Here is a 19,184-nt window from a genome sequence, read left to right as displayed (position 1 = left end):
GATAATATATGCAAACATTTTGTGATAAGTATTTTTGTAGGATAATAATTTTAAATAAATATATTTAATATAGACCGGACATTTAAACTTGTAATTTGATACACTTATTTTATGTAAATTTAATGTCACTGCACAGTAGGGCTGAGTTTGAAACGTCATCTAATGGCTTAAGATGTTTTTGTTAAAAGAAAACAGTAATTTGTTTGTTCATTTACCGCAAAATTAGAGGTGATGCCGACAAACAACTGCAGTTTACAATGTCACAGTCAGTCTGGTGATGCTACACATGTAGTACAAAATATCAATGAATAGAACCCCTTTAAAACCCAAGGCACCTCTGCTACCTAATGTCTCAACGTAATGATGTATTAAACATAACTATATTAGCATATTCCTGATTAGATTCACTTTGACCATTAGTGCACTAATAAATATTTATGCACAGCTTAGTTGTCTGAATATAACACATGATTTGAATTAATATGAGCTCTGTATAGTAAAGCACTGTTACAGCAGTTTCAGCAGTAAGAGTTTTTCCTAATTAATATGCAGATGTACCCATAAATATCTTCTACAATCAAAAGTATAGCTCTGAAGTGTGAGAAAAAGGTGCAGTCTGTTGATGCAAATGTGTTGGTTCAAAGACATGTAGAATGATAATATATGAGGCCACATATGTGAATGACACACAAAAATTATGGCCTTAACTTGGAAAGTCTCCCTTTGCCAGAGCTTTAATAAGCTGTTCATTTTAATCAGGATGTTTGACTATTATTCACTGTCAAGCAAACATATTAATTGCAAAAAATGTCAGACACATTTCACAAAAGCCACAAAAACAACAAAGCAGTCAGAGACTGCTACATCCCACGACACCCCTGAATTCCAAATTTTATCCTGACCTATTTTCATAATGGTCGCAGCAATGAATTCTGTATTTTACTATCGAGTATGACATTGGCCTAGTTTTCCAAAGGTGAAGGTCATGATCACATTTTTGTGATTATATCTCACCAGATTTCAGAGATGTGTACCGAAAAAGGTATTAAAGTGAAAGGTCAAGGTTGTGATCTAATCTTCATCCCCTTGCCTCCCTGAATATAACGCCTTTTGTTTCGTTTTTATATCTTATCCGGTTCCTGAGATATGTGCAAAAAAACGTACAAAAGTTGAAATTTAGCCTTGCCCTAGTTTTTCATCCCTTTTGCCGCCTAAGTAATGTGCTTTTTCTTTTATCTTTCTATCTGCAACGGTCGTGAAAATATTTGGTGAACGGATGGACAAACGAACACAAACACTGACAATTACAATACATCACCACTTTGCGGGTTGAACAATAAGAAATAATAATACAGAGCATTAAGCTGCACATTTGAAAGAAATCAGCTCATCAAGCCTTATCTCTTGCCTTAAAACTTAATATATTCATGATTTGTATTTCATCTTAAAACTTGCCTCAAGGGACAGAAGTTTTTGCCACTGAAATTGTTACCCATTTAGCAGATGCACACAGCACTTACTTTGTGCGGTTTGTTTGTTTAATTCAAAACAAAGCCAATTCATTTAGTTTTCATTTTATACATTTAATCAGGGCTGCTTTTTAGAGCAGAGCTAAATTATTTTGTACATGTGTGGACATATTTAAAACAATATATGAACCTGTCTACTTATTTGTCACAGGAAATTTCAGGAACCAGAACCAAATGTTCAGTTGTGTGTTGTTCAGACACAAGCTGTATCTGGACAAAGCTTGGGCACAGACGGAGTGGAGTACAAAGAACCAGACATATGAATGTAGACTGAGTCCTTGCCTTCAGTTTAGCCCTCTTGAGATATTGAGAGAGGTGAATAATGGGTGGAGAGACTGAGAGAAAGAACATGTACTGTAGGTAACAGAATATGCTAAGTTTAAAGTGGTAGAATTGTCAAAGGAAATGAAGCTGAAATAGACAAACATAACAGCAAATAAGGTTGTGAGAGAAAAAAAATGAAGGTGGAAGCTACATTCAACCTTTACAGAAAGGTTAGGAAACGAAAGGAAGAGAAAAGGAAATACCAAGGCAAAGCAAGAGAACAGACACTGTATGATGGGTTGAATAAGAAATAGAAGGTTACTTTGTCTTTTGTGTGATCAGAGAGACACCCAGAAGGTTCATTTCTGGCCCGGTGAGGTTGAATTCCTCGCCTGCAGATATACTTTTAACAAAGAGCAGGCTAGAAGTGAGCCAGATGAGCAGAATGTAGCTGTCTGGATGAGAGAGAGACGATACTTAGTTATTCTTAGTTCTCCTTTAAAAGACACCATGTCTGTCTCTGACATGTCTGCAATCTAAAGCCTCACCAAGATTTTTTTCTCTCAAAGCTGTGGCTCTCAACATTTTAGAATGTAATAAAAGTTTGCAAGAAATTCTCAAGGCTGATGTAGCAAAGAAGTTCTGCAAAACTATACTGTCTGCTACTTTTAAAGTTAGATCAGAGTGCCTATTTGTTTGAACATACCGTTATATGTCGTCAAGGTTAAGCCACAAACAAGGCAAAATCCAAGCCCCAATACACATCAAGTATTCAAATCAGCATCAACAGAAATAAAGCCGAATGGAGCGAATGGCAAGTGAATCATTCGTACTTTATGATTGTTACCTCAAGTTTGTCTGTTGCTCAGTAGCAGTGAGGGATTATTGGAAAAAATGTGTCAACCTTTATGAAACTTGGTGGAAGGGTCTGAATTGATGTTTTGAATTGAAATGCCATATTTTTCAAGTAAGTGGTGGTAAATCTCAACAGTCAGAAAGCTTTTTCATCATCTATAAGTAATAACACCCAAAATACAGAGAGGAAAATGAAGGGATGGGGAACACATTATTTTCAAACTCATGACATCGCTGCTGCACCTGGATAAAACCGTGCAGCCGAAAATGTCATCTTCTGCTGTGGACATTTTTTTCAGTTTGCAAAAAGAACATTGTGATTAAAATTTTCAAGGAGGTGATGGACTATTAAATCACGGGTCTAGATTCTCTGTTTTAACCTTTCTCGTCCTCAGATATTCACAAATTGCTGGTTATGAACATGTTATTGAAAGGAAAAATCAATCATTTATCTTTGTGGATTCAAGTAATAATAAATTACCTGTATGAACTGAAAAAGAATCATGACTGATTCGACTGCAAAATTGCAGATAGCAATGTGCTATATAATCCATTAAAGAAACAATACAGCAGTTCGAAGAGCTAAATTTGTTTACATTAGAAGAGCAGATCATTGGCCTTGATTGACAATGTGGCATTCGCTATCCTACCTTTGCAGTCTTCTTAACTTACAGATATCACTTAATTGTGCCACATCAGAGCACAGCAAAGTCATAAATGGAATCAGATTAGCAACTGTTTGCGTAGCAGTGCAGCAAGATAACATAAGATTGAAAAAGGGAAGTCAGAACTAAAGAAAAAAAAATGTCATGAGGGATAAAAGCATGAGACCCATCATGCTTCTGACATCAAAGTGGCACACTGATGAACATAGCACCAAGTTGTCAGCGGGTTGCAAATCCCGATCATAAGTAATATGAAGCCACAATCTGGCAGGAACTTCTTTGATAACTGACAGACACAACAGAGGGTTGTTTGTGCCATGCTATATTACATGCAAAATGTCAACTTTTGTCGTGGTATGTGCGTGCTTTCTTCTATGTTTGAGTATGTTGGTGTATGCACTGAAGTGCACTGAGTTTATTATTTATTTCCATGGCTATACTTAATCAAGTAACCATTAGTAATATAAGAAAACTGAAAACATCCCGTCATTCCAGAGGGAATATACAACAGTATATCGTTTAAACTATGAAGCCATGGGTCGCAACTAAAAACAGCAACACGGCAGTAAGTTCTACCATGTTGTTGTGCTACTGAAGACGTTATAAAACACTATTTCATCTGTGCATTTTACATAATCCTAATCCTCTTGAGTTTGTGTTTACCAAGCAGCAAACAACCACAGCAGAGTGTCGAACATCTCGTTGTGTGCCTTCATGAATATGTTCAAAAGTTATTATTCCTCTGCCAGAATATTAACTCTCAAAGATGTTTATGGCGGTGTATGGTTGATGTCATGTTTGTTTTTGCAAAATCTGAGGTAAAAGCTTTTTTGACGTTACAAACATTGGTTTCTCTGCACACTGTGTTACTCTGCATGCAGACCTGAAACAGGGCTCATGAAAATGTCCATTGCTGACATATTTAATGGATTTGAGTAATTATCTGGGTCTGACTTGGGATAATTTACCAGAACTTTTTAGCTGTCTATTCACACGACATGACAGCAGGCTCTATTTTTGCTCTGTTTGACCTCTTTAATTGGATACTGCATAATCAACACACTGAAAAGAAGTTTGATGTGTTACCTTTAAGTGAAGTATGAGGAGTCACGCCTTATCTGTTAATTTTTGCATTGTTCCCACAGGTTTATATCTTAGAAAAAGCGACCAAAAGTTGTGCTTTCTCACCAACCACCTCTCAAAATACCCTTGTGATTAATTAATCCTATGTTTATTTTATTTTATTATTTAAACCTTATTTAACCCGGCACGTCAGTTAAGAACCAGTTCTCATTTACAATTATAACCTGGCCAAGAGGCAGCATACGAGGCAGGAGGCAGAAGTCTATCCCTCCTCATGCATCATATCCAATTTTTTCTTTTTTATTATCTTATGTCTTTGTCTGTGACTGTCCTTTCTATTTTCCGGGTGCTAGTTCTCTGAACTCTGATTTTCCCTTAAGCTCGCATTTTCTTTTGCCCTCACACTTGTGGAGTTGTTTATGCCCTGTTCATCCACCTCTGCAATCATGACTGTTGTTCACCGTCTCTCCATCCATATGATGAGTCCGTCAGATGTGCAGTGAGATGGATGGTACAAGTGAAAGAGCGAAATGAAAAACGAGTGTATCTTGGCAGAAGCCATTTTCCCTATGCACGCGTGTGTCCATCGGCCTTGACCTGAAGGGACACAGCACTAAATCTGAGTCATAAAAGCACACACACACACACACACACACACACACACACACACACACACACACACACACACACACACACTGATTGAGAGTGCCCCAATGATGATTACAACCACCGTGTGTGTATGTGCGTGCACATATTCAAATGAGCCTGTGTTTGTGTGGATGCACACACCAGTTCTATTTCATTCTTTACAGACAGGAAAAGGGGGGTAATTGCAGCAGAGTCAGGTTATTGTTTCCTCTATCAAGCAGACAAGCATTGATATCAATTTTCCTCCCTCCCCGTCACCCCTTTCAGATGTGTTTTTTCATTTAATGGCCGAATACACTCTGATGATCTGTGGAGAGTTGCAGACGGGTGCAGAGGTATGCAGAGTGAATTTACTAGAGCATAGCTTTGTGCTGAACAGCAGACGAAGGACGGCAGTTCGGCCTCAGAACTGTCTGGGTGGTGTAACGTATTATGGGCGCTCTCAAGTAGGAATTCTTGAAAAAACTCGTTATTGTTTCCCCTGGCTTTCTGCTGTGTTTTTAGATATAGGCAACACAGACATCTCACCTGACACCACACACTGCAGACAACAGCAAACTAATTTCTCACTATTTTTCATTAAACTCCCTTTTTCACCACTAAAATGAAGTATCATGCAAGTTGTGTAAAAGCTTGCTTTTTGAAAGAGTGGTTAGATTAATCTTCATTTCACTCTTTACTTTATATTTAATTTATATTTTGATTTGTTACATTTGTGGCATTTAAACAGCATGAATTATAATGCCAGCCTTATCTAATTGGAACAACTGCACCTGTGAAATGGATAGAGCAAAAAAATGCTTTGATTTTGTAACATCAATCAACATATAACATAATGGATTCTTATCAAAATGCATTGGATGCATCCTGAGAAAAGTTTTGGATGCAAAATATCTTCCCTCTGGAGTGAAGGATTAACCTCCATGACTTCAGTCTAGCTGCTTTGTGTTCCTTGTTTTTGATTGTGCATTTCTAAATGTCTTGCCATTAATGTTAATGAGTTTAATAGCCTGAAAATGTTGGCACAATACTGTGTTGCTGCTGCTCTGTTGTGCACAATATACAAAGCAATTGGTACGGACTTTAAATATTGCTCTTTAGAGTAAACAGTACATTTATACGGCCCCTTTAAGATGTCTTAGAATTCTCAGACAGTCGTTTCATCCATATTTCCTCCACTAAAGGTAAGGAATTACAAGGATTTCCATAGAACACAGATTTGTTGCTATGCTATCCCTTTGAAGATTGAACCATAAGGGACACACGGGGGGCAGGATGTGTTTCAAATACAAGTTCACATCAGGATCAGGGCAATGGGAGTTTGCAATAAGCATGGATTAAATGGCAGATTATTGAATGACTAATAAGAGCGTGAAGATATAATAGATGCCAGGAAATAGTGGTGGAGACAGATAGACAGATATGGAGCGTGTCGACAGCGAGAAAAGGGTAACAGAGACCAACTCATATGAGAATCCGAGGAAAAGGTGTGTAAGGCAGATATGAGAGATGCGAAGGGGGGTGAGCTGTTTGAGCCAGACATCAGACATCAAGGAGCGTAAAAAGAAGGTAGAAAGATATAATATAGGTAATGAGATAAAGAAGAGAAGGAGGCCACTAAAACCTAGAGATATGAGAAGTAAAGGTGGGGGGCACGAGGTAGGTGGGGAGAGGTGTAAATACAAGAGAATTTAAAAAATGGGGGCTTGGAGTTAGAAGGGGCTCATAAAGTGAATCCATGGATTTGTAGTTGCTGAGGGAAGGTTGAGACAATGAGCATAGACATGGGGAGGAGAAGATAACAGAGACACATAGGTTCAAACAGATGAACAGAAAGTCAAAGCCACACAAAGTTCTTCTGTTTGTCATTTGCACACACACTCCTTCTCAAATGGTATTATCTGTAGCTCTCAGAAACAGACTCTGGGGCAAGGCTAATATGCCTCCACACCTTTTTCATTCAAGAAAAATAGGATGGGATGAACAAAACCAGCGAGTGCTGAATCAAGGCGCCAAGCTGGCCTCAACAAAAAACAATGCAAACAAATGATCACAGCAAAGGACAGAAACGAGTGGTGCCATGGCAACGATGCATTGATCCATGAGTTTGAGTACAGACTCAAAGATTTGAAAAGGTATATACTGTAGAGTGTGTTGGTGGGTATGAGAGAGGAGGTTACTATGTCCTTGTTCAGAGCCCTTGGGACTGAAATTGTAAGGACTTTTTTTCTGATGTCTTCTGAAGGGTGTTTAGGAAAGAAAGTGAGCTTAAGATGTATCCTTGCCCTTTCTTTTTTCCTAAATAATACAGTAGCTGATCTTGTTAGAGGAGAGAGAAGAAATATTGATTCACTTTCACCCTCCTTAAAGATTGCTGCAGAGAGCAGATGAACTTTTATATTCTCATCTACACGTGGATGCACAGAGGCGCTCGCTCTCATGCATCTGACAGACACCTGTCACTCAGAGGGGTCATGGAGGGAATCCATTACAAATCATAATTATCACTTTTTTCTTTTTAACGACTTTGGTAAAGGTGACGTATATGAGATTTATGAGAACATGTAAGGGTTATGAATGGCATTGTGACATTTCAGCTTCAACTGACTGCCTTTCATGAAAGCCATCATATCCCAGATGGGAAAAGTGAGTGACTGAGCATGTCGAATGCCATTTTGGATGCACTGATCGTTTGGTCTGACTGGCTGGGGTGTGGTCCCTTGATATCCAGAGTGCTGTCTGTTTGCTGAGAATCAATCTATGATTGAAAGGTCTGTGATAAGTTTGAAGCAACCACCCAACCTCCGCTTCCCTCTCGAACAAAAGAACAGGCTGCTTCCCTACGACTCAGGGAAGCAGCCTTTACACGGTTCATGTCTTAACTGTTCTGTTCTGACCCAGAGATAATGGTTTAACATCAAAGATGTCAATAATTTTCTTCTATATTTGATATCAATTATGATTAAACATTCACAAATAATTCAAAACTAACTCATCACAGCACAGCAACTCATATCAGATTTTCTCAATAAATTTCTTAATAAACGCTTTGCAACCAAGGAAAGTTGTTTATTGCAGTTTTATTCTCTGTGTTTTCCATTAACCAACTGTTGAAACCCACTAAATAAACACAACATTCAATCTGATTTAAAAGTGTAACTACTTATACTGATGCTGACAGGAGTAACAAGAATGACATTTGAAGAAGAGGATCATGCTCTGCTCATTCTGACTTTCATCTTATCTAGCAGCCTTATTATTTCCTGTTGTTTCTTCGTCTTTGGAAGTATGATTCTCTGTGATATAGATGACAAGATGAGGGTGTAGATGTTGATATCTCTTGATTAAAAGGAAGATAATTGTGAGTGCATGTGTGTGTTTGTTTGATGAAATAACTCCAACGCATTCAGTCATGCTGCATTTTTGTCCCTGGCGACAGGTCATACCACTTCCATGTCTGTTTTTCCTACTCCTGAATCCACTTAGCATTTTTTGTAGGATTTGGAAGTGAGTACATGAGATAAAGATGTACGGTATGTAAAGAGTAAATATTGAGATTTGGATAGATGGGTGTCCAAGTTTATTTAAGGACAGAATAGTACAATTTTTGTTAAGAAAAAGGCATCTGTCTACCACTTTCACTGATTTTATTTTACAAAATCTCTATTTCACAGATGTGAAATAGAATTTTTCAAGTAGAATGTGAAAAAATGACTACAACTGTGTTATATACTGTATTTTGTTAGCTATGTTTTCAATTAACTAAAATTCTTGCATTGATATATAAACACAGAGAAAGCTCCAATATTTTTTTAAGCTAATGGTGTTCTTCATTCGGTCACCAGCTCTAGTGGGATTTCTGTTAATTACTGTGCACCTGCTTTTAAAATCCAGGACTTCAGTCCATCCAAACACACACACAGGAGCTTCATCTTGGCAGTCCTCTCTGCAGCTCTCCGTGTGAACCGTCTGCCAGTGTGATTCTATCTCTCCTCCCGTATATCTCCATCCATCCATGCTGTCATTCTCTCTCATGTACCCCTCCGCCGTCTTCCTCACACTCCACTTCTCAGTGGTTTGTCTTGGCAGAGCTTGATCAGAAATGCACTGGGGACAATACATATCTCCAATTCATTCTGGTGGCCTGCTGTTAGTTCTATTCCAGTTTTCATCTCTGTTTTTGAATGTTAACCTGTAAAAAACAAGTTAAGTGGAGGATTAAGGTGGAAACATACAGTATATATGAAATAAGTTGTGTGCCACTCACTCCCAACCAGCGTTCTCGTTTGCGTGCGTCCTTGCGTCTTTGACGCACATTTTTTGACAGGGACGCACACACAACGTGTGTCCCTGGGACACAAGCTTTAAATACTTACAATAAAAAAAATTTGGTACTACTTTTTTTCCGCGATATAATATTAGGAAAAAATGTACTTCCATTCAACAAAAATATTCACAATTTATCCATTTCTCCACTTCAATTTTGAATCGCCATTGTGTTTTTATGTTGCGCGAGTTTCTCGTTACTAGACTCATGTGCTTGATTTAGACTGATCGACCAGGAGTGGCACGGTGGCGCAGTGAGTAGCGCTGTCGCTGCACAGCAAGGCGGTTCTGGGTTTGCATCCTGCTCTGTGTGGAGTTTGCATGTTCTCCCCCTGTCTGTGTGGGTTTTCTCCACGTTCTCTGGCTTCCTCCCACCTCCAAAAACATGCGCTTCAGATTAATTGGCCGGCTAAAAATTGACCGTAGGTGTGAGTGTGTGGCTACGTGGTTGTCAGTGTCTTTGTGTGGCTCTGCAGTGCGCTGGTGTGGCGCCCAGAGATTCCGCCGCCTCGTGCCCTAAACCAGCTGGAATAGGCAGATGAAGCAGTTGTGACAATGAATGAATGAATGAATAAAATTGACCAAACGATAAGGTGATGCCTGCTCATTTTACACGGTGCAGGGAGAGATCAACAAGTTAGTCTCAAATTATCACCATGCCTCCGAAAAAGATGCAAAAGATGGAGAAAACACAAGTGACAATGAGTGACAAACAACACAAATTTAATGAAAAGAAAGAGGCAAATATTAATGTGGACGGTACGGAAGAAGATGCAGAAGAAGCCCAGCAACAGCCAGCAAAAATTTTGTACCGCAATGGACGTTATTTTTCCATGGGTGAGGCGCAGCTGAATGTCAGCACCCAAAACCAAATGCAGCTTACAAAAAATGTGTGTGGAGAAGGCTCTGTCAGCTTGGTGCAGTGTCCACAGGAGAATATATGATTAAAACTGCATTATATTTTTCTTTATTTCTTAAACTGTTTTTGTAAGAATGAACACTAGGCTGGAACATTTTGATAAAAATAATGTAATTTTCCTGTCTTTTCCTTTTTACTGAAACAGTTATGATGTCGTTATTAATGAAATCATTAAAATGAACAGTTTGTTTAGTTTTTATATTGTACTATTGGCAAAACTCAGTCCTTGCGTATACAGTTGATATCGTATATTCTGTTACAACTTTTGTAATACATAAACGTCATGTTGGGATGTGCAAATTTTTAACGAAGCACATCCTTTTTATATCAGATATGTTGCATTATGAGTGACCAACTCATAGGCCTGAGACATTGTTCTCAGTGCATCTATTTATGATTTTGGAATCTTTTCATTCATCATGTACTTATATGTTACTTGTTTTATTCATTCTAATACAGTACATAAATTAAAGGACTGTCTTTTTAATAAGGTTTTAATTTGTGTTAACTCTTCTCCATCAGAGTTAATATTTTATCGTATTATGTATAATCTTCCTGAGGTTTTTGTTTTTCTCTCTTATTTCTTTTGCTTATTAAATGTTATTTTCATCACCTCAGGCAACAGGATTTGGAGCTGGTTAGTTGTTTACTCTCATTTATTTGGTTGTTTGTTTTGTATTCTTACGTACATGATATACAGTATATCTTGCAAAGCTGACATAGATTTTGTTGTAATCTTGAGGCATTTGCATGATTTTTTTTAATCAGATCTCATTTTGTTAAGCCTGCTTCTTCAATGAATGGTCCTACACAAATGAAGTCAGAAATGCATACACTTGCAGTTCTCTTCAAAAACCAGCCACAGATCAGCTTCAAGGGCAGCGACAGGGCAATTGCTAATTGTGTTTAGCAGCAAGATAGATGACATTTCAGGAACCTGTGGGCTTAGCTTTGCTTGCTGTGGTCAGAGACCTGGATGTGTGAAGGTCATAACTGCAAACTTGGATCACACTTGCTCATCACACACATGTATCTCCACAGAATAGGAGAGGATTGCGAAGTCTCTTGAGGAGGCAGTGCTAATCCTATTGACAATGACTTGTCTGAACAGGGACCCAAATAGAAACGGGGCAAATTCTCTTTTTGACGACAATAAACTCAAAGGTCACGAAGGCCAGACCCATAAGCACATCAGTAGCTTGGTTCAGGAATTTAGCCCCAGTTCAGAAAATCAAAGTGTAATAATACAGTATATCACATCTCTCAATGCAATTGCGTTGCATTAAGTCTACTCCAATCCCCTCCCATAAAAACTACGACTCAGGAGATTTCGTTGTCTCTGATGGAATATGACAAAGTGATATTGACAATGTAGCTTATTTTCCAAGAATAAATAGAGAAACATAATATTGTTTCCTTCTCTCTTGCTGATATTATGAGTGATGTATTTCTAGGCATCAAAATATTTACACCTGCCTTAGTGCTTTCTCATGCCAGACTACATTATCAAAGGCAGAGAAAACAATATTGCATTCCTTATTGAAAAACGGTGAACCTTCACCTTTTATCCTGATGTTAAAGTACGCATACACACACACACACACACACACACACGCAAGCACACACACACACACACACACACACACACACACACACATACATTCAAATGCACACACACAGGCAGACATAAAAAACTTGTTTCAACACCAGTATTGTGCACATCTGTTGTGTGTATAAGTAAATAATAATATATATATTATATATATATATATATATATATATATATATATATATATATATATATATATATATATATATATATATATATATATATATATATATATATATATATATATATATATATATATATATATATATATATATATTAGTGGATATATATATAGTGTATATATATACAGAATATATACAATATATATACAGTATATGCACACATTTATGTTCGTACAGACTTGCACTCAATAATGCAAAGGGTAAATGTTAATGCGGAGCTGAATCTGTGTTTTAATAGCTCTTTAAAATCACAGGTGGGATCTGTGACTAAGCCTGTCTGCCAGTCTGAGAGGCATTCACCATCCAGCTGTGCAAAACACGTTGAGCAAATGAATTACATTCACCATGCAGCTGCTTGCTGTCAATATAAATCACATTAATGTGGCAAAAACCTCAAACAGCTAATGATTTTGCAATTAATCACTTGTAATGGGATGGAGTTTGGGCAGTTTAGTAATACAACTGAACTGCCTTCACAAAACTTTGTGTCTTGCTTGCTGCTTTTTGTTTTCTTTGATTTGGTAGCATGCTATTAAAGCAGAAACCAGCAGGGACGTGGCTGCTGTCACTCAATACATGAACTTATGTATCTTTGTTTCTTTGTGTGTGGCTTGCTTGCTCCCCAGATGGGACCCCTTACACGTGGTGGGTGGGGCGAGGCAGTGAGAAGCACTTCTACTGGGGGGGCTCATCACCTGGCATCCAGAAATGTGCCTGTGGCATCGACAGGAACTGCACCGACACCAAGTATGACTGTAACTGTGATGCAGATTATAAACAATGGTAAGTCAGAGCGTTGGTTAAAAGTTCAGCGGGGACACGAATAATTGTTATAGATTACAGTTACAGCAAATGAAGACTTCATTTAAATGTCATTCTGACATTTATTTCATTAGTAAATGTTCTCTTACAGATAATATCCTGTTTGGATTTCTATATTATAGAACATGATGTAAAAGTGTAAATTTCACAACCTCAGGGATTTTGATGGGACAATTTCAAACAAAAATCTTTGGTTCTGATGTTTGCATTATTCTGTCAGCTCACAATCTGCCTCAGCCGACTGATGATGAGTCCAACTTCAAGGCCTGAAGTGACTGAATGATGGATGCCACGATCAGGGATACATTTATTTAAAAAGCATGTTTGCCTGCACAGCCAACAGTTTGCGTTTCAAAGCTCTTTTAGCCCAGTGATGGATCTTCTCATTAAGCCAATTTATTTGCTGTCTGTTGGTGTGTGCTTGTGAGTACATGCTGTATGTCAGCGAGAAGAAGATTTCATTTGCTTTCATGTCTTCCGCTTCATCTCTAAAACTGATGAGATTACAAATAAGTTTCGGTCTGCCTCGTTCTCCCCATTAATATTGTATGCATTAATGTCTCATTGTTTGGCTGAATGACTTTTTGAAATATTACCCATATAACTCTATTTCCACTCATTATCCATATTTTGGCGGCGCATAGAAACACAAATCCATATACAAAGCCATAAATTGGATCTTTATGTTTCATTTTCAAACTGAAATTAATGGCTAACAATTGAAATCAATTTTAGATTTGGAACATGTTTTACTAAAACTGGAGATGCTGCAATTTAAATATTTAATGCTTTTTGTGCTGGCAGCACAGTGGCACAGTGGGTAGTACCTCACAGCAAGAAAATTCAAGGTTTGATTCCTTTCTGAATGAAGTTTGTATGTTCTCCCCATGTCTTTGTGGGTTTTCTCTGGGTTCTCTAGCTTCCTCCTATCTCCAAAACCATGCAATTTAGGTAAATTTATCACTCCAAATTGTCCATAGATGTGAATGTGTGCATGAGTGGTTGTTTGTCTTTTGTGTGGCCACACAATGCACTGGCGATCCATCCGAAGCATACTCCGCTTCTCGCCCATAGCCAGCTGGGATAGGCTCCAACACCACCCGTGACCTTCAAAGCAGAAAATTGGCTGTAGACGAGACGACCGTGGGCATCCCATCTTCAAGAAAACGGATCGAAGGATGGGCATTTGTTTGTTGTGGTATTGTTAGTAGACCAGTTAAGTTATTTACTGTATATATGTATAGAGGAAGACCAAAGAGGAGGTTTATGAAGAAGAAGAATATTTCATCATTTAATTATTTTCATTGATGAATAAATTTCTCTCCAATCAATATCCAAACATACATCAATATCATCCATACATACTACATACAGACATACATGCATACCGTACACACAAATACCATTAGCATAGCTAACTGTCAAGATCCTGTAAGTGACTTGGAGTAATGGAAGCAACAAACAAGGATGGCAGTAAAAAAAAAAAGTGCCGACATTTATTGGAATCAATAACATCAACGCAAAATTATAAAGCAAGGCGCATGGAATAAATGGACAGGTTAATGTTGGTGCCAAATCATGAAATAAAATAACAAGACACATAAGTACAGCAAACTCCAACCGCCTTACTGCAACTGAAAACCAAGTCAGTAAAGTTTGACCAGCTGGAGTGTTCTAAAAACAAAGCAAAAACCAACAGAACAACCATCCGTGAAACGTAACGTAAAAGGCTACCTTATAGCAAATCCAAGATCCTTTGATAAAATAAATAAAAACCACTAATGCCTATGACGACTGGAATCTTCAGGTAGGCTGATCAGGCAGGTAAGTGTTTGGGCGATCACATGAAGAAGATTATGATCACATAATGAAGAGGATATCCTCGATATCCTTGGAGCCAGCCAGCAAATAAACTCCAGCCTTCCCTTCTAGCGTATTGCTTCACACCCAAGGAATTGCTCTTGGGGAGCAGTCATGGCACCCTTGGAATAGCATTTCCATATAATTACAACCTCTGTTAACTGAAAGGATATAGTAATTGAACAGTGACAAATAAAAAAGTGATGAGATAAGGCTATGTTTAACTTGGATTCTCCTCCTGCCTGTGTCTATATGTTTCTATCAACCCTCAGGAGAGAAGATTCTGGTCTTTTGGTAAATAAGGAGCACCTTCCAGTCAGCCAGGTTGCCGTGGGTGACACCAACAGACCGGGCTCTGAAGCGAAGCTGACTGTTGGTCCGCTATGCTGCCAAGGAGATAGTAAGTGTTGTTCTCATGCAGAAGGGTAGTGTGGGGATGAAGTTGTTGATGATGATCAGCTTGATGAATTGGAATTGCATTGTGTTTGAAATGTAATTAACAAATGATTAAATCCTACAAATGAACTTGAGCTGAGAATTAACTGTGGTTGAATAAGGGTCCCATCTGTGCTTTCAATAATAGCTTTTCCTGAGTTATAATAAAAATTAGAAACTCTTAATAAATTAAAAATGACTATACAGTAATCCCTCTTTACTTGTAGTTAATGCGTTCCAGGACCACCCGCAAAAAACAAAGTTCCACAATATAGTGACGAACAATATACAGTGCGCCCTCATGCATTCACACATGAGCACTCGCAATTTCACCTCATCGCGTATTGTTGGTAGGCAGTCACGTGATACCACACTTGCATTCTATTGGTTGATGGAATCCGGAAGTGCGCTACGTTCCGTGAGTCTCGGACTTTTGTGAGACACAAAAGTGCTTTAAACAGTCAATAAAGTGTGGGAAAAGGTAAAACAGATAGAAGGTAGTTTAATATCAGTATGGGGAGGGTTCATAAATGTTTAAATTACTATAAATAATAAGATAAATAATTTGTCGCTGTATCGCGGAATTTGTTATTCATGTGTGGTTTCTGGAACGCATTAACCGCGAGTAACGAGGGTGCACTGTATTTCATTATTTATGGTAATTTAAATGTTTATGAGCCCTCCCCGTACTGATATTAAATCCTCTTCTATCTGTATTACTTTTTCCCACACTCTTATAGACTGTTCAAAGCACTTTTAAGTGTTTCTTTAATACACGGAAGTACGCTGCATTCCGTGAGTCTTGGAACACAGCACACTTCTGGATGCTGTCAGCCAATATCATGCGCGTATGGTACCACATGACTACATACTGAAAAGCGTGAATAAGCGAGGGAATTCTGTACATACTTAGATTCAATAATAATAATAATACTAATAATGCAGAAAAATGGTCTCCATGAGTCCAGACTGTAGCAGAAACAGGGTACTACAAAATGGAACTGAAACGGTTGGTGTCAGGAATGAAATCATAATGCTTTACAGCCAAATAGCCAAAATGAACTTAAAAATTCAACCTCAAAATTCATGAGCACTGAAAACCAAATGCTGCTGTGAGCATTCTGGATCATCTGCAGGTGTAAAGGAGACCTTTGAACAAGGAGAAGCCTGCAGTTGCAGCAGTGTAATTAATAGGAAATATGCACATGAAAGACTTTCTGCAAGTCAGCTGCACAGAGGAGTGTTGTTGCAAAAATAAATTATATCTGATGTAAAAGCATGACTGCATAACTTTTGCCAACAGCTGAGGTTGAATTAAGACATCACCTTGAGTTTCTTTAAAAATAAAATCCTTCTGTAGCTTTTGAACAGTTAGCGAAGCCAAAAGCCATTTTTTCCTGAACAGTTAAGGGTATGTGAACACACTCTTAAAATGGATTAAAATGTGGAGGAATATGCCAATACCTGAAAGAGTCTTGGCTGAATACAACATAAGAAAAAGGTTTTCATATTGATTAAGACTGCTCTATGATGTCTTCTACACCGCAGCACCTAGTGTTGTGTCTGAAATACCAGCTCATCGCTAAAGCAGTCGAGTAGTCATGCAGGGAAATGCACAATGGAACGATGGTGGAGACACAGAGAATAAATTCTAAAACTAGAAAGGCACTCAGAGAGGACATACCTCTGCCAAGGCCAATACTCAACTCTTCTGTGATATGCAAATCTCCAAGTGCAACCACTTCATGTGTGGATATAATTCCAAAGCCATTAGAATTATAAAAAATATGAGGTTCTATGTGACTAGAGAAGCTTAACTATCACCCAGTGGTGTCTACAGAGCCCTGTGTGCCTATGCCTATATTCTAGTTTTGTTTCCTTTGGGACATTTGTGCACCTTAGCCTTTAGATAGTGGGCCAGTAGCCAGTATGCAGGTTTTGAAGTGGCACTATTGACAGGTAAAAAGAACTTCTGTAACAATCCAGCCGTCTAGGGGTATATAAATAGCTGTGGCTGTACGTGTGTGTGTGTGTGTGTGTGTGTGTGTGTGTGTGTGTGTGTGTGTGTGTGTGTGTGTGTGTGTGTGTGTGTGTGTGTGTGTGTGCGTGTGTGCGCGTGTGTGCGTGCATGTGTGTCCGTAGAGAGCTTCATCTGAATTAATCTGAAACCTAGCAACGTGGTGCCCTCCTGCTGGGTTTTGTTCAGGTGTGGGCGTGCTTTGGGCTTTGGAACAAATTTAGTACATACTTTTTAATTACAGTATTAGTTTCACTGCTTTATTGTGACTAAAAGCTCTCCATCTCTTTCTTCTCTGTTCAGCGTACTTCGGACCAAGGCTATGAAAACCCCACTCCTTTTACACATTGACATGAGTTTTGAATGCATAGCATTCTGCAGTCAAAATAGCATCTTGTTAGGATTTCAAGAGGAGGTTTGCTGATGTTATTGATGTGGAACCAAAACTGACCAAATAAGACATTAGTTCTTTTAGTTCAGTCATGGCACTTAGTGACTGTCATTATTGCATTGCTCTTGGAAAATACATGAAAAGCAATTCACAAACTGCTGGTCTCCCGGGGGAAAGTCTTGAGTTTATCAAGCCATTTCAACCACCTACTGATTTGGCCGTTCTCTCTCTTGATAGCACTGCGGTATAGCGGCGCCTCCAGAACAATGCTGGAGGGGTAACTACAGCGTCACACTCAGAAGCATAGAGTCACTGCCCTAGGCTGTCGTATTTGACATGCTGTAAGTGAGAATGGGTGGCTCCATCACTGACATGTTAAGACATGCAGTAGAGGGAAACTGAAAGGACTGTGTTATACCAGCGGAAGTGTCAGGAATCTGTGAATGATATTTGACTACATGTACCCTTGCTCTACTACTTGAATGATTGAATATAACTAACTGGTGAGGATTGTCATTTTTGCTGCATAATCATATTGCTCCTATCTTTTAAATTACAGTATTTCCACATTTAAAATATGACAGTATTTCCACATTTAAAGAATATATTTCCATTCTTACAATACGGAGAATAGTCAATGATTCAGTCAAAAAAGAGTCCTGTGTATAGTTGCATACTCTCCCCATGTCTGCATGGGTTCTCTCATGGTTCTCTGGGTTCTCAAGCTTCCTCCCACCGCTATACAAATGCAATAAAGCATCCTTGAATTTAAATTGGCCTTAGGCGTGACTGGTGAGTGTGATTGTTTTTCTTTCTACATGGCCCTGTGATGAACTGAGGACATGTTCAGAGTGAACCCCACCTCCAGTCCAAAAGAAGCTGAGATAAGCTCCAGCCCACCTGAGATTCTGCTTCAGTTACATAAAATGAATGAATAAAATTAATTCTGGGATCAAGAGTACATGAAAATGGGCTGTTGTCAGAGGAAAGGGAACTTCATTTGACCCAAGGAATGAAAGTGGGAAAGTCTACTTTGGTCCTAATTAGCTTCACTCTCTTCTCAGTGAGGAAAAACAACGTCTTTCTTCATCTCGATTCCCGGTGGAAATTAAACATTATTAGTATGTCTTACATTGTCAAATGCATTCAGACATCGTTATCCAAACCTTTGAAAGGGACTAACCTCTTCTGACAATCAGAATTTACTGATGATTCTTTGAATGGGGTCTTAATTAAAAAAATTAAAATCGTCCTGAGTGAGAACTAAAGGAAACACTTCATGCATAGTGGCGTACAATCAGGCTGATTTGAATTCTGGGGTTGCTTTTGAATATGAAAGAAAAAACCCTTGTTCATATTTGCATATTGTTCTGATTAATCAGAAGCGCTTGTTAAAAAATTTTTGGGCTGCGTTTGACCTCTAGGAAACAAATATATGTGTAATTCTGCCTGTCTTTTCCTTGTCTGTGTGTTGTGTCTATAGGCACGTGCATGTGTGAGCGTGTGTATGCGTGTGATAAAAGTCTCTGAGCTTGATTCAGATACCTTCCATTTAAACATTCATCTTTTTATTCTCTTA

The 19,184-nt window shown here is 38.4% G+C and overlaps 1 protein-coding gene across 2 annotated transcripts in view; it reads left to right on the top strand.

Moving 5' to 3' along the window:
• Window positions 1-19,184, top strand: part of cntnap2a (contactin associated protein 2a) — a 290,692-nt gene that overhangs the window by 228,617 nt on the left and 42,891 nt on the right. For both annotated transcript variants that reach the window (XM_068304178.1, XM_068304177.1), the window contains exons 16-17: window positions 12,707-12,863; window positions 15,035-15,162. In XM_068304178.1, coding sequence (XP_068160279.1) covers window positions 12,707-12,863; window positions 15,035-15,162 — 285 coding nt within the window. The remainder of the gene's footprint in view (window positions 1-12,706; window positions 12,864-15,034; window positions 15,163-19,184) is intronic.

This window comes from Antennarius striatus, chromosome 20 (assembly GCF_040054535.1).
Source record: "Antennarius striatus isolate MH-2024 chromosome 20, ASM4005453v1, whole genome shotgun sequence".
In the NCBI taxonomy this organism is placed as follows: domain Eukaryota; kingdom Metazoa; phylum Chordata; class Actinopteri; order Lophiiformes; family Antennariidae; genus Antennarius; species Antennarius striatus.
The sequence above is the reverse complement of the archived record's forward strand: the minus strand, read 5'-3'. Positions and strand labels throughout refer to the sequence as shown.